This window comes from Rhinichthys klamathensis, unplaced genomic scaffold (assembly GCF_029890125.1).
Source record: "Rhinichthys klamathensis goyatoka isolate OS25496 unplaced genomic scaffold, OSU_Roscu_1.1 h1tg000177l_1, whole genome shotgun sequence".
Lineage (NCBI taxonomy): Eukaryota > Metazoa > Chordata > Actinopteri > Cypriniformes > Leuciscidae > Rhinichthys > Rhinichthys klamathensis.
Window position 1 is genome coordinate 1,407,468 of NW_026606706.1, and position 16,641 is coordinate 1,424,108.

General features: G+C 38.9%; 2 protein-coding genes across 6 annotated transcripts in view; one reads left to right on the top strand and one right to left on the bottom strand.

Moving 5' to 3' along the window:
- il1rapl1a (interleukin 1 receptor accessory protein-like 1a) overlaps positions 1 to 16,641 on the top strand; it is a 121,222-nt gene that overhangs the window by 55,453 nt on the left and 49,128 nt on the right. The window lies entirely within an intron of this gene.
- LOC130094443 (uncharacterized) lies at positions 4,943 to 7,958 on the bottom strand. 4 transcript variants are annotated; one of them, XM_056260734.1, is made up of 9 exons: positions 7,857 to 7,952; positions 7,730 to 7,777; positions 7,532 to 7,600; positions 6,367 to 6,427; positions 6,215 to 6,265; positions 6,094 to 6,138; positions 5,942 to 6,006; positions 5,750 to 5,861; positions 4,943 to 5,265 (listed from the first exon to the last, which is right to left on the bottom strand). In XM_056260734.1, exons 5-9 carry the CDS (start codon positions 6,221 to 6,223, stop codon positions 4,948 to 4,950), a joined length of 549 nt encoding a protein of 182 aa, XP_056116709.1. In that variant the 5' UTR covers positions 6,224 to 6,265; positions 6,367 to 6,427; positions 7,532 to 7,600; positions 7,730 to 7,777; positions 7,857 to 7,952; the 3' UTR covers positions 4,943 to 4,947. The 4 variants fall into 4 exon arrangements, with proteins under 4 accessions (XP_056116709.1, XP_056116710.1, XP_056116711.1 ...); XM_056260735.1 differs by lacking the exon at positions 7,532 to 7,600; XM_056260736.1 differs by lacking the exon at positions 7,857 to 7,952 and having other exon boundaries at positions 7,730 to 7,846.

Here is a 16,641-nt window from a genome sequence, read left to right on the forward strand (position 1 = left end):
CTTAATGACATTTTCCCAGTTTTTGTGGGAATCTAAATTGAGAACTATTTACTCCTTATAACCAATTAACAATTCCTTTACATGAGCTAATTAAACAATAATAATTGTGTTAATTACAGTGACAATGAATGAATAACTCACTATTTGTATATAGCCTATGAACAATGTAGAGACTACAATGTATTAACTGTGAATTAAGTATAAACTAATAGTTTAATGATTTGTAAGTACTTTATTACTGTATACTAAGTGTTACCCATTTTTCTGTGAAAAGGTGATACATTCCTTGCTGAATAGAATTAATAATTTATTTTAAAAAATCATACTTTTCTTAAACTGTATACATTTTTTTCTGAATTATTTGAGGAATAGAAAGTTCCAAAGAACATTTGTTTGAAATATAAATCTTTTGTAACATTATCAATGACTTTATTGTCACTTTTGATTAATTTAAGGATTCCTTGCTGAATAAAGTTAATAATTTATTTTAAAAAATCATATCCCCAAACTAAATATATAATATATAGTTTTATAATAAGCAAGTGTAGCATTAGTTATGGCAGGTCACGTCAGTCAAGCTCGCATCAGCTGACTCTCAGCTGATCCACGTCTACCTATCGGAATACGACGCCTATAACAGCATCCCTGTATACAAGGTCCATTCAGTATTATCATCAGCATCACGTTGCTAGGAGCTAATTGCCCTCCTCCATCCCCAGCTCCTCCTCTCGTCCAGTCAGGACTTGGCCTTCTGATATTTCTCTTCGAATCAGACTAATTTTTATTGAATCAAGTTGTACATTAAATCATTAAACATTAATTATATCTGCAATACATTAATGTTGGTTCTGTTTAGTTTACCTTAAGGGGGGTTACTGCTGCTCTCCCTGCTTTTATCCATAGGCTGCATGGATGGGCTTGGAGTTCTTGCCCAGAACAAAACCATACCACCAATCCAAACTGTATGCTAATTGTCAATCATCTTTAAAGAAAGTGGTCCTGACAGAGTTGTTTAGTGTATATACAGTATTTTGCTTGTGTTTGGGATGTTAGAGATATATAAAATAGGAATAAATCATATATTATTTTTAATTAATTATCAAATTGCATGATTAGATTCTCTGATTGGTGTACTGTACACACTGTACCAATTCACTGTTAGTTCTTTCTAGAGGACAAATTGGCCCCAAATTGAATCAATGTTACTAAGATGGATATTCTTTAAAATAAAAAAAATGTACATATCTACTTTGTGGTAAGACACTGAAAGATAAAGCTTCAGTGATCTCTTTCTGTTGAGATTTGATTAAAGGGATAGTTCAACCAAAAATAACAAATTCTGTCATCATTTACTCACCCTCATGTTGTTCCAAACCTGTATGAATTTCTTTCTTCTGCTGAACACAAAATAAGATATTTTGAATAATGTCAGTAACCAAACAGGTATGGAGGACCAACTCTACCATATTTAAAAATAAATACAGAAATAAATAAATGCTCAATAAATAAATAAGCATACAAGTAATTGCCCCAAAAAATACAATAAACGAATAAATGTAGGTAGAAATTAAATTATACAGTGAGACATAAATGTATATATCTCTTTTAATTAGCTTCTTTATTTATTTACCTTTGTAATAATTACCTTATTTATTTATTGTCCGTTATAATCTTCAACTTTATTTATTAATTACTTATTTTTTTAAGTATTTATTTATGTGCATGTTATAATATTTTTGTCTGTTTTATTCTTCCTTTGTATTTTTTTACCCTATTTATTTCTTCAATGCTATTTATTTCTGCCTGTCGTTTTTACATTTCTGTATGCATTTCTGCCTCATTATGCAAATGAGGAGGGGCTGTGTCTTAAGGGGTCAACTTCTGCCCATTGGTTGGTTAGCATTTTACTGCATCGGTCGAATCTACATGCCACCGGCCACGATTTTTTTTTTTTTGCAGGGTGGTAGGGGAAGACTCATTAATATTCATTAGGGAACTCATCCCTGATTGTCAATTTAAAACAGGGGTCTCAAACTCGCGGCCCGCGGGCCGTGATATTTTGTGGCCCCCTACTTGACATTAAAGTTTAATGTTAGTGCGGCCCGTCGTTGCGTGTGCCGCGAAAAAAAAAAAAAATGTATCCCTTATGAGCTACCATAGATAGTCTCGTGACAGCTTACGGAGGGTTTGTTGTCAATAGTTGTCATAGACAACCGCGAAGTACAAACATACTGCGCCTGGAAAAAATGAGCGCGTCGCTTCAATTATGAGCGCGCTTGCCGCGCGCCTACATTTGAAATTACGAACTTGAGCGCGCAAAATATGTGAGCGCGATATGTGAACGGCCCCTTGGCGAGCTACCACCAATCAGGCCACGAGCTACTGGTAGCTCGCGAGCGACGTGTTGGAGAGAGACCCTTGTCGGTACACGATCCGTTCCATCTGCACGATCCGTTCTACGCATGCGCGTAATTACGTAGTAGAAGACGTCACGGTTTTCCTACACTATCGGTACCACGCATGCGTGGATGAAACACTTTACGGCCAGGCGGCACAACTTGCGGCATACCGGTATTTGTGTAACATAGACATTCAATGTTTGTGTAACTTTAGTTGTATTTTGTTTAACATTTCACAGCGGGTCTATTTTGATGTTTTTAAATGTAGCTTACGCTGCATTACGATGTGTTTACGTGGTTGCCAATCCAAAATAATAAAGGAGTTGTGACTGTGAGTTATGAACATACATGATCAATTTCCCCCACTCTCCTTTGCGATTCATTGCTGTATGGTATTAGGCTTAACTGACTTAACTTGCCGTGTTTTGGTCTGAGGTCAGTATTGTCAGATGGTTTGGTGTCATTTTTTTTGATTAAAATTTAATTATTAAATTAAATAAATTATTAATTTATAATCGGCTATTAGTTACCTTTTAAGTTGAGTAATTTTGTATTAGTATGGGTCTATATAGGCTAATATATATCTATATAATCTAAATGCGGAAAATAATCTCTTTAATGTTGTTTACAAAGACAATAAAGGAACATAATATGCATTTCTGCCTAGACTATCTGCACTTACGTGAAAAAAGAACTACAAACAAGTCTGGGGAAACGTTATAGAGTATTTCAAACTGACAATGGAAATGACTTGAAAGAAGCATGTGTACACACAGAAGTGACATGGGACCAGTGGTGGACAGTAGTAAAGTACACTTTTTGAGTATCTTTATTTATCTTTATAAAAACACACACACACACACACACACACACACACACACACACACACACACACACACACACACACACACTTTAACAGCTCTCAGTCCACTTCAGACGAACACTCTTTCCGCTGTAACAGCTCAGTCACTTCAGACGAACACTCTTTCCGCTGTAACAGCTCTCAGTCCACTTCAGACGAACACTCTTTCCGCTGTAACAGCTCAGTCACTTCAGACGAACACTCTTTCCGCTGTAACAGCTCAGTCCACTTCAGACGAACACTCTTTCCGCTGTAACAGCTCAGTCCACTTCAGACGAACACTCTTTCCGCTGTAACAGCTCTCAGTCCACTTCAGACGAACACTCTTTCCGCTGTAACAGCTCTCAGTCCACTTCAGACGAACACTCTTTCCGCTGTAACAGCTCTCAGTCACTTCAGACGAACACTCTTTCCGCTGTAACAGCTCAGTCACTTCAGACGAACACTCTTTCCGCTGTAACAGCTCAGTCCACTTCAGACGAACACTCTTTCCGCTGTAACAGCTCAGTCACTTCAGACGAACACTCTTTCCGCTGTAACAGCTCAGTCCACTTCAGACGAACACTCTTTCCGCTGTAACAGCTCTCAGTCCACTTCAGACGAACACTCTTTCCGCTGTAACAGCTCTCAGTCCACTTCAGACGAACACTCTTTCCGCTGTAACAGCTCTCAGTCCACTTCAGACGAACACTCTTTCCGCTGTAACAGCTCAGTCCACTTCAGACGAACACTCTTTCCGCTGTAACAGCTCTCAGTCCACTTCAGACGAACACTCTTTCCGCTGTAACAGCTCTCAGTCACTTCAGACGAACACTCTTTCCGCTGTAACAGCTCTCAGTCACTACAGACGAACACTCTTTCCGCTGTAACAGCTCAGTCCACTTCAGACGAACACTCTTTCCGCTGTAACAGCTCAGTCCACTTCAGACGAACACTCTTTCCGCTGTAACAGCTCTCAGTCCACTTCAGACGAACACTCTTTCCGCTGTAACAGCTCAGTCCACTTCAGACGAACACTCTTTCCGCTGTAACAGCTCAGTCCACTTCAGACGAACACTCTTTCCGCTGTAACAGCTCAGTCCACTTCAGACGAACACTCTTTCCGCTGTAACAGCTCTCAGTCCACTTCAGACGAACACTCTTTCCGCTGTAACAGCTCTCAGTCCACTTCAGACGAACACTCTTTCCGCTGTAACAGCTCAGTCACTTCAGACGAACACTCTTTCCGCTGTAACAGCTCAGTCCACTTCAGACGAACACTCTTTCCGCTGTAACAGCTCTCAGTCCACTTCAGACGAACACTCTTTCCGCTGTAACAGCTCTCAGTCCACTTCAGACGAACACTCTTTCCGCTGTAACAGCTCTCAGTCCACTTCAGACGAACACTCTTTCCGCTGTAACAGCTCTCAGTCCACTTCAGACGAACACTCTTTCCGCTGTAACAGCTCTCAGTCCACTTCAGACGAACACTCTTTCCGCTGTAACAGCTCTCAGTCCACTACAGACGAACACTCTTTCCGCTGTAACAGCTCAGTCACTTCAGACGAACACTCTTTCCGCTGTAACAGCTCTCAGTCCACTTCAGACGAACACTCTTTCCGCTGTAACAGCTCTGTTCATTTAAACGAACACTCTTTCCGCTGTAACACACACACACACACACACACACACACACACACACACACACTAACAAAATGTATAGGGGTGACTGTGCACCCCAACTCCAGCATTTACTCTCAGGTTGAGGGTGTCTTTGCAAATAATCATGAAGGTTTCCATGTCCTGAATGTTTTCAAAAATGAACGTGAAAGGCTCCATGGCATAGCACTTCCTCGACTCCATCAGCACCCTCCACGCTTTCATTTGGTCATCATGATCCATCAACATGTATGATGGTTCTTGCACCTGGCCAGTGAAAAGCCCAATACTGTTCCTCACGATGTATTCTGCCTGGTACATATGTTTCAATGTGAGGGGCAGCTCCTCCACTTCTACCTGTTCCTCCTATGATAAAGTAAAATACCATAAATTAAGACTACAACATAAAATGTTTTGGTCTTTCAAACGGGGCCTAAAGACATCTTTTCAGCAAAAAAATGAACAAATGTCTCTTGGAGATGGCTGCAATGTAACTAAGGGTGAAAGATTGACAACGTTTACATGCACCCTCATAATGCGATTATAATGGGATTTTAGCAATATTGCAATTATATTTTACCTCATGTAAACACAATACTTAAAGCAACACTATGTAACATTTTTACCTTAAAATAATGTTTCCAAAATCTTATCAGTGGTTCATCAAGTCATAACAGGGTGAAAGGCACTTCTGCCATTGCCTGACGGGGTCTGTATCGCTTTTACTGGCACTACGGAACTTCGGGGTTCGGGTAGTAACTTGGCTTGCTACGGTAGTCGGTGTTACCGGTGTTAATTTAACATTTAGAATGCGTACGTGAAAATGGTTGTCTGGTTAGTTTGGCCATACCTTGACTATTTGGGGTCGAGAAATCCTATAAATAGGTGGTAGGGTGCCTGCCATCAGCTGTTCTGCCTCCTCTGTCCAGAAGGCAAAGCGCTGCCCGAAGTTCTGCCCATGCCTATTCAAAAGTATGGTACTTTTAATGTAGCATAATTGTAAAGCAGACCAATGTTTTACTGCTTGAAATATATGCCCTACCTTGCGATCGAGAATTTCTCCAGAATCTGGAGACACCACCACTTCCGAATAGATGGTATGTCAGTCTGTAATACACATGTAATATTGGAGTCTTGCATTGTTTGTTTTTTAACATTCTTTGATACATATACATTCCATGAATTACAACTTACATCCAAAAAGTGAAACATGGCACCAGTACAGATGCAGAGGGCATACTGTTAAAGAGAAAAATAATTACTATGGAGATTTAGGACAAACAGGAAAAATTGAGTAGAAATTGTATAAGTTTACCATAAGCATGAATATCCCACAGCTCTGTCCATCTGACTGAACTGGAAATGGCTGAAAAGTAATATACAGTTACTCAGATGTAATGTTGACAACCATATATAGTGTCCGCTGAGCAAAATGAAATGGCAAATTTACATAGTAAGTAAAGTTACATCAAAATCTTTGCCCGTCTTCTCCACCCACGGTCCATTAGCCACTGCTCCTGCAAGTTGTCTGGAAAAACATTATGCAAAACTGAATCCATAGAACAAGGTTTTTTCCTTAATCCTAAAGCCAGAGAACAAGGCTTTTACTCAATCCTAAAGCCAGAGAACAAGGTTTTTACTCAATCCTAAAGCCAGAGAACAAGGCTTTTACTCAATCCTAAAGCCAGAGAACAAGGCTTTTACTCAATCCTAAAGCCAGAGAACAAGGTTTTTACTCAATCCTAAAGCCAGAGAACAAGGCTTTTACTCAATCCTAAAGCCAGAGAACAAGGCTTTTACTCAATCCTAAAGCCAAAGAACAAGGCTTTTAATCAAACCTAAAGCCAGAGAACAAGGCTTTTACTCAATCCTAAAGCCAAAGAACAAGGCTTTTAATCAAACCTAAAGCCAGAGAACAAGGTTTTTACTCAATCCTAAAGCCAGAGAACAAGGCTTTTACTCAATCCTAAAGCCAGAGAACAAGGCTTTTAATCAAACCTAAAGCCAGAGAACAAGGCTTTGCCTGAACAGGATATCAGTCCATTTCACTCAGTTTGATCTGTATTTGTTAAGGCTGTTACACAATGTCATCAGATTGAAGATTTTCAGAGTGCTGTTCAGGCTTAACTGGATGAAAAAAAAAGTAGAAAACACCCCCTATCATGTATTAACTTTAATTCCCATAGTAGCACGTAACTACATGCACTTTATGTTCTTTGTTAGCCTTAATCGGTCACAGGTCAAACCTTGCTAATGTCCTCTGCTTATGCATTTCAAACCTAAATATGGTTCGGTATTTCTCATCTCCAAACCCATTTGGACATAATGAGTCCAGAAAAATAGCCTCCTTCTTAGCAACTAATAACACCTGTGAAGAACATACCCTATTAATGTCAGCTATAGGGGCACCAACTGGTTTAAAAATAGAGGAAAAACTAAAAAACAATGTAACTGTACACAAAGCATGTAGTGGCTTGCTGTTTGTGACCCCCTAGACCATGCTGGCAAAATGATGATATCTTTAGATTCCACATTGTCCTATGAAAAAAAAACTATGTTCAGATCTCCTTGGACATAATCTTCACTTAAAGAGGTGTATCTGCGGGACTTATCAACACATTATACAACTTACCGGCAAACTAGGTTCGCTTAGTTTCCATTTAGGGACTTCAAATAGGTCAGCAATGTGGACATCCATTCCCTGAATAAAATTGTATGTCTGCATTTCATATACATACATCTCACAAAAGTGAGTAGTAAAAATGTGAGAGGTGCACTCACTTTTGCACAAACTTATGTGTAAGTCATCAAGGTAAATACAAATACATACATGTCTCCTGCCTGCCTCCTCTACCAGCCTGAAGCACGCATTCCCAATCTGAAAGCACAGAATGTTTTGCATAATTACAATAAAGGCATTAGAACCATCCAAACTCTTTACAGCAATATCCACTTACACTGCTCTCCACCTGTTCATCTAGCCCCAGGCTCCAAAAGTCTTCCCTTTGAAGACAAACTGGGCCATCCAGAACAACAATTTCTTTTGCTGGACGTGTTCTATCCAGCACATAGGTCAGCTAGAAATAAAAAATATCCCTGTTAGGAATAAGCAATCATGCATTTATTATTTAAAGCACACCAACAAGCTGTGCATGTGAACTATCCAGTTTAGTTTGGCACTCACCACTTGTTCTTGTTGAGGACACAACCTCTTGTGCCACAGTGGACCTTTATTGGCATACTGGTGGTCCACCAGTCCAATGTCTTCTGCATTGTTTTGGCTGCCCTCCGATTCATGGCTATGATCTACACAACAGGAAAGTAAATAGTAATCAGCATTGCCAAGTGTCATGTTTATATTTGCTATGTCACCAAGTAGGATTATTACAATACCTTGTGGCCGAAAGTAGGGCCTTAGCTGTGCAACATTCATTTTCTGTATTTTTCCTAACATAGCCACACTTGCCACACCCTTCTCTGTCAGGGATGTGAGGGTGAATGGCCCTTGGTGGAGATCCTGTAAACAATTTCCCTTCTTCACCTTCTTTTTGGGCTCCCCAATTAGGACCTCGTCCCCTGCCTTAACTGAGCACTGGCGAACCCCTTTCCTTTTCTTTGCCTCAAAAGCCTTTTTTTGTTTCCCCTGTGCCTTTTCAATGTTTTTCCGTACCTTAAAGATAAGAATATATTACTATGCGAACATTCTTATTCAAATTGAACATGCCATTCACACAACTCTGAACAAACCGTTTCATTGAGGGCCTTGACTCCAGCTAGTTTTAGCTCCAGCTCCTCCTCTGGGTCCGCCAATTCAAAGGCAGCGTCTGTCTCACAGACATTTAATGCCTGTGGTAGACGGGGGTGCCTATTGTACATTAAAAAGTACGGGCTGTACTTGGTGGATCTCTAATTTGAAACAAAATGTTTTGCATCAAATCACAAAATAAAACTCTTAAAACATGTATGCAACATATGTTATCTAGTCATTTTGAATAATAACCTGTTTTGCAGTGTTTATTCCATAAACTATGGCCTGTAAGTGGATGTCCCAATCATCATGGTGCTGATTAACATATTTTCTGAGAGTCCTCTTTATATTTTGATTAGTTCTCTCATCCTTCAACATAGAAAGGAATTGTTACATGCACTTTAGTGTACATTGGCTAAAATGGACTTTACTGTTTTGCGGGATGTCATGAGGGCACACTTACTTGGCCGTTTGACTGGGGATGGTATGCACTTGTGATGGCATGCTTGATGTTCAACGCCGCAAATATGTGTGCATTAAGCTGTACATCAGACACACATGGTTATTTTCAATATTTATTGGTCTCAGAAATGACCAATGAATTGTGATGATGCCATATGCCCTGTGTGAAGGGAGAGGGTAATAAGGACACATACCTCGTTAACAAATGCACGGCCCCTGTCAGTGATGATTTTCCGGACCATACCAAATGTGTAGAGCTTTGACACAAGTGCCTCAGCCACCTCAGTGCTAGAGCCACACTTCAAAGGCTCAGCGATAACCCACTTGGTGAACAGGTCTGTCACCGTGAGGACGTATTGATGGTCTTTCATGGTTTTTTTCAGTGGACCAATGAGGTCCATACCGACCACCTCCCACGGCTCTTTCACCTGTGGAGATATGTAATATTACCACATCACCTAACTTGTTGCTTTAAGTGGTACACCAAGGTAAGCTCTACCTTAATAGGGTGAAGGGCAGGAGACACAGTCTTTATGGGGTCGTTCTTTTGGCATCTGTGACAGCTTTTGACCTGATGGATACATTTATTATTTAGACAAAATAATTATATTATTTAGACAAAATAATTATCTGAAGTCAAACAAAGCCACTAAATCAATTCATTGCCTGAGAGCCATAGTGTCAAATTCCATTAAAGTTCCAAAAAAGTACCCAATCTGCCACATCTGCCTTTATGTTATCCCAGTAGTACCCCACAGCAACCCTGTCCATGGTCGCCCTCACGCCCCCATGGTTCCCTGTTCCAGGGTTGTTGTGGCACTCCTCCAGGACAGCCCGCCTCTGCTCATCAGACAGCACAACCAGCCTCATGAATTGTGCACTGGGGCCAATGTAGAATAATTTACTTTCTGTGATAGACAAACAATGTTTGTAACGTAATGATTTTGCTGCTTTGTTTGGTATTACAATACAGCACGTATGTGCACATGTGTCTGTTCAGGGATGCAAACACGTGTGGTGAAAAATGTTGGCGGTTACTATGTCTGACTAGATGGAACGTTACTGACATGCTCACACGTGTTAACTAAAACAATGCGAAATATTATTTTCAAATACCAGAGTATAGAAGAACAAGAGGCGAAACTCTGATGCTTTTTTTGGTAACAGCCACTAGGTGGCGTTTCGGTAGCCCGCCATTTTGGGGTGAAGTTTCCAACTGGAGTTACTGGACAACAGCACAGATAACAGTTTTTTGAGGTAGTTTTTTCTTGCATTAGTGAGTATTACCATTTTATGCAACTTTACACAATTACTACTATTATTAGTTAGTTACCAACTTCACTAGGCCTGAAATATATTTTGTACGTTTTAATCCCCTGGATTATGCTAAAAACATGATGATCTTATAGAACATGATGCATTGCTGTGTCCGTTATTCTATAATTGCCACTTTTGTACAGTGGCTGTGTTTTTGTTTACATAGTCTTGCTTTTTGAGAGAGAGAGAGAGAGAGAGAGAGAGAGAGAGAGAGAGAGAGAGAGAGAGAGAGAGAGAGAGAGAGAGAGAGAGAGAGAGAGTGTGTGTGTGTGTGTGTGTCTGTTCGTGTTTGTGTGAGAGAGAGAGAGAGAGAGAGAGAGAGAGAGAGAGAGAGAGAGAGAGAGAGAGAGAGAGAGAGAGAGAGAGAGAGAGAGAGAGAGAGAGAGTGTGTGTGTCTGTTTGTTTGTGAGAGGGTGTCGGTTCCTGTTTGTTTGTGTGTGAGTGAGAGAGTGTGTGTTTGTGTGTGAGAGAGTGTCTGTTTGTGTGAGAGAGTGTGCGAGTGAGTTTGTGTGTGAGAGAGAGTGTGTTTGTGTGTGAGAGGGTGTCTGTTTGTATCTGTTCCTGTTTGTTTGTGTGTGAGTGAGTGAGTTTGTGTGTGAGAGAGTGTCTGTTCGTGTTTGTTTGTGTGTGAGTGTGTGTGTCACAAATCATAATTCAACTTGAATGGTCTGTTTGTGTCTGTTCGTGTTTGTTTGTATGAGTGAGAGAGTGTCTGTGTTTGTGTGAGAGAGTGAGTTTGTGTGTGTGAGAGAGTGTGTTTGTGTGTGAGAGGGAGTATGTTTGTGTCTGTTCCGGTTTGTTTGTTTGTGTGTGAGTTTGTGTGTGAGAGAGTGTCTGTTCGTGTTTGTTTGTGTCAACTTATTTAAATATCTTACTTTACTGCAACTATCTGTTTCTGCTTCTTTATCATATTTATAGTGTGTGATTTATAAAATACCTTATATCCTACATCACATACATCATATATTGTGTCTGGTCACTGTATATCTTATATCAGAATATTATATTACTGTAAGCCTACTGTGAATATTAAAATACGCCGAACCATGTGTCCTGTATCATAGCTACATGAATGACATTTGCAGCAAAAAAAACCGCGCGAAAATCAGTTTGATATTCAGTGAGGTATAATTAATTTAATGCGCTGACAGCTCATTGCACCTGCCAAACAGATTACAGCGGGTGACCGGTCTAAGATGGGACACTGGCAGTAACTTAGCGGTTGATAGGGCGTCTATCAATAATGATGTCTATGCACTCACGTACCTCTTATAACAAAATTTGCAGCCATTCGTGAGACCTTCTTCTTCAACGCTGCATCCACCAACCCGTCAACCAAATATTGTCTAACGGCAGCGTAAAGGGCAAACTTCTCATTTCGCTCATTTCTTCCACTGAACTCCATTTTCTTTTGCTGTGAGTGAATGAAAGTTTCGCGGTACAAATATGCGCATGCGTGGAACAGATCGTGCAGTGTCGTAAATCAAAATCAGCATCGCAAAACAGAATTATAATTTGCGCATGTGCGTTTTCTACTGCGTCTACTACGCATGCGTAGAACGGATCGTGCAGGTGGAACGGATCGTGTACCGACAACCCTGCTCTAAAACAATGTGAGAATAATCACTTTGAGCTTGTAATATGTGTCCAACAGGTTCATAAGAAGGTTTGCTTTGATTTGTGCAGTCAGTAATTTGAGACACTATACAAAGAATTCAATAAGACGGGCAGACATGACTGCAAATATTTGTATTTCAAAAGCAATAATTGTTTTTCTAAGTATAATAAAAGGAAATGTGCCTTCCAAAAAAAACATTCAATATCATTAATGTGTTGTATAAAGAAAATAAAAAGGACATAAGCAAATATAAATATCACAAATATGTGTTATAGACAAAGAAAGTTTGTAAAATGAACTTCAACTGTCAGAAGGACAGCTCATGAAGAACCAATCATGTACAGAAAGGAATGTTCAAATTCAGAGGAACTGTTCAGAAGAAACGTTAATAAATATTGAGAAGATTGGATCAGTTGTGCTCCTTTTTTGGAATACTTGAATACTATTTTTTTGTGGAATACTTGATGCGGCCCAGCCTGACCCAGACTCTACCTCTAGCGGCCCCCAGTTAATTTGAGTTTGAGACCCCTGATTTAAAAGATACATTTTAAAGTCAAGAAAGTCGCAGTTTGATGTAAAACTGTTGAGGTATAAGACTGTGAAAATACGTAATTAATAAGACTACAAACCCAAAAGGCGCACATTTTCTCTCAATGAATGAAGCTAACTTTACTGAAGCTAACGTCTGTCATTTCGTCTATAGTTTTACGTTATAATCGTAACGTTACGCCGTCATGCCTGAGTGTTTTGTACCAGACTGCACACACACGAGCAGCGGATCTCGCTCGTTGTTTCGCTTCCTGGGAGATGTAGTTCATTGAGCGATTTTCACATAAAACTAAATGTCACTCTTCTGTTTTATGACAAACTGCGACTTTCTTGACTTTCATAATTATCTTTTAAATTGACAAACATCATTATGTGTAATTAAGGGCACAGTTCAGACGGAATAAAAAGATAAGTTGTCTCTCGCCATTGACTACCATACATATTTTTTCCGAAATAAGGTCCCATGAGCCGGAAGTGGAGGGGAGGGGCTTAGGCTCTCTATGGGCAGAAGTTGGCCCCTTAAGACACAGCCCCTCCTCATTTGCATAATGAGGCAGAAATGCATACAGAAATGTAGAAACGACATGCAGAAATAAATAGCATTGAAAAAATAAATAGGGTAAAAAAATACAAAGGAAGAATAAAACAGACAAAAATATTATAACATGCACATAAATAAATACTTCAAAAAATAAGTAATTAATAAATAAAGTTGAAGATTATAACGGACAATAAATAAATAAGGTAATTATTACAAAGGTGAATAAATAAAGAAGCTAATTAAAAGAGATATACGTATACATTTATGTCTCACTGTATAATTTAATTTCTACCTACATTTATTTGTTTATTGTATTTTTTGGGGCAATTAATTGTATGCTTATTTATTTATTGAGCATTTATTTATTTCTGTATTTATTTTTAAATATGGTAGAGTTGGTCCTCCATAAACAGGCCCATGTTCTTCAAAATATATTCCTTTGTATTCAGCAGAAGAAAGAAATTCATTCAGATTTAGAACAACATGAGGGTGTGTAAGTAATGACAGAATTGTCATTTTTGGGTGAACTTTGCCTTTAAGGTCAGATGAACTGATTTAAACAATTTCAAGTAAAATAAGATGTTAATATCAAAATTGCTATTATTATTTTACACAAACATAATTCAAGTCTCTGTGACCCCAAACATAAAAAAGTAAAGTTGATATCAGTAGAACATGAAAATAAAATGAAACAGCTGGACTTCAGCACCATGGAGAGTGGCTGAACTGGAAAAAAGGGATTAATGGAGAGCAGGGTATGATGACACCTGAAGAGGTTAACCGTGTTTAGTGGAGTCATATCAGACAGTACAGTTACAGCATACTGATGCAAGACAGATGTAAGACAAAACAGTGAGAGATGGAGGAAGAAGGAGTGTTGTGGGAGAGAAGGGTGATGTAATTGTCATTATAAATGTAATTGATTTGGCAGAATGCGCATGTCATCAAATAATTTTTATTCGCTATCTTATTCATTTAAAAGATTCAGCAAACTGCCATCTATTGCCTCAGCATTTTCATAAGTGACGAGCACCCAAGTTCGGCATGAAGGAAAACGTCTTGAGGGGTGCATTTTGTACATGAACAGTGTGTCACTATGCATTTCCGCACAGTCTATGCTGTTTATTTTCATAACTTTCAGCATCGACGGAAAGCGAAATAATGAGTGGAAGTTCTGTCCTCCGCATCGGGAGGAAATGTTCTGTAATGGGTTTCACTTAATTTGAACACAATTGGGAAGTTATTACAGAGACGGATTTAGCCATTTGTGAATTTGGTCAAGGGCAATGCAGTCAAGCAGGAACACAGAGGACTTTGCTCAATGACAAGTGCTTTTCTTTTCTTGAAAAATATTATAATTTTGGGGATGTAAGGCTCTATAATACACCTTTGTGTTTTTAATGCTCTCACAACAAGTAAAATAACATTTGTGTGTGTGTTTATGAAGAGCCTGTGATGTTTGCCTTTTGTTTGCTGATTCTCATGACCACTCAAAAATATCCTGGATAAATTTCACCCCATAGTCAAAAGTAAAAAAAAAAAGATGATGTATTATGCATAAAGAAAATATAGCCCATTTTAAGAGAATTAAGATTTTTTGCATTGTGAGATTATTTTCAAGACTCATTTATCCTCTCCTAATGCTAAATCCTGTGAATTGTGAAGTATATTTCTAGTATTCACTTGGCTAATTTTAACATAATACAAAAAAAAACCCAGAACATATAGGGTCTGGTTAAATAGAAATGGAAATAGGAAACCTTTTTACGGTTTAGTGATTTTCCTGCGTGTTTTTACTGTTCAATTATGAATTAATCTCGACATCAATATAGGGCTTGAAAGATTTAATACTCGTATACCCAATATATAAAGTGTATTGCTTTTGAATTGCTATAGCAGTAGTATTTGTCACAATTTGGGCTTATTTGTTTTTTACTTGGAAAGAAAATCAGACAGATGCAGATCAATCATCATTGTTCAAGGCCACCAGTGCCATCTCAAATGATGTAATGCACATAAATAAAAATGTTGGTCTTGTTAGGGGCACTTGCAAAATCACATTATGTAAAATGTGGGGCGTTTAGATCTTGAATATTAACGCTACAGTAGATTATTTGACTGTCTTATCAGATTTTAATAGCTCTATTTTCTTCATCTCCAGAGTTTAAAAAAAGCAATTAACTGCTTTTATTACAAGCTCATGCCATCTCCTGTGTGTACACACACACGCGCACAGCGATCCTCCAACACACACACACACACACACACACACACACTTGCATATGCAAACATTATAAAACACAGCATTTAATTACAACAATGAAACATAATTAGAGTATAATTAGTTGCACGAGTTAACTTCTCTATAGCATCCAAGCTTTAAAATAAACTCCGACTCATATTGACTTAACATCTCGATAATTATAAGATTTTCTGTCGAAAAATCTGCATTTCAATAGCTCAAAGATTGGACAGTGGCGTGTGTGTGTGTGTGTGTGTGTGTGTGTGTGTGTGTGTGTGTGTGTGTTTGTATCTAAAGCTTTATCTGCAAAATTTAATGTTTTTTTTTTTTAACCTACAGGATCCTATGTGTGTTTATGGATTAAATAATTTAGCTCAATGAAATATAATGTAACTTAAAGAGATATTCCACCTGATAAAGACAATTCTGTCATGTTTTACTTACATTGCATGTCTTATGTTTTGCTGGATGGCCAGTGACATCAAATGGTGTTTAAAGTGCCCCTATTATGCTATTTTTAAAGGTTCCTAATTTTGTTTTGGAAGTCTCCTACAACAGGTTTACATGCATCAAAAGTCAAAAAACACTTTCATTTTCTCATAATATACATTGCACATCACCACATTGTTCAATGATTCTCAAACGACTCGTCGGATGAATCATGGTGCGTTCTATTATTTATCCGTGTCGGAGTTCCGACTAGAAAGACAGACGTTGCCTAGCAACAAGCACCAACGCGCCCCCTTTCCTCGGATTTCCCAGCTTGGAAGTCGGACAACCGCGAGGACACCGAGCAAGAATTCCGATACGGAATCCAAGATGGCTTTGCCCTGTGTGACTTGTAAGAATTGTTTTTAATTGTTTTTGGACCGCTTTGGTTGTTTAAATGATGATTTTAATCACTCGTATTACTGCAATATCTTACTGCGTCCGTGTCACTGCCTGTGGGTATAGGAATCGGTCTTGTTATGAGTGCAATATTGAATGAAGCCTTGTTTCAAACGGGTGTTACTAACGTGGCTAACAGAAGATAAACTAAAACATGAAATAAAGTGAACATTTTAGAAGTTAAAATAGCTGCGTTTTGATAAGCGCCTGGTATTCGGCCAGTGCTACCATTGCAACAGCTTTCCGTGTGGCGTCCATGTTTTTTCTCCGACTTGGACACGCAAAACATACCAGAACGCTTGAAGTGTGGAAGTGACGTCATATCCGAGGGCCGAGTCGGTTCGTTGACAATAATAGAACGCACCATTAGTCTCTCT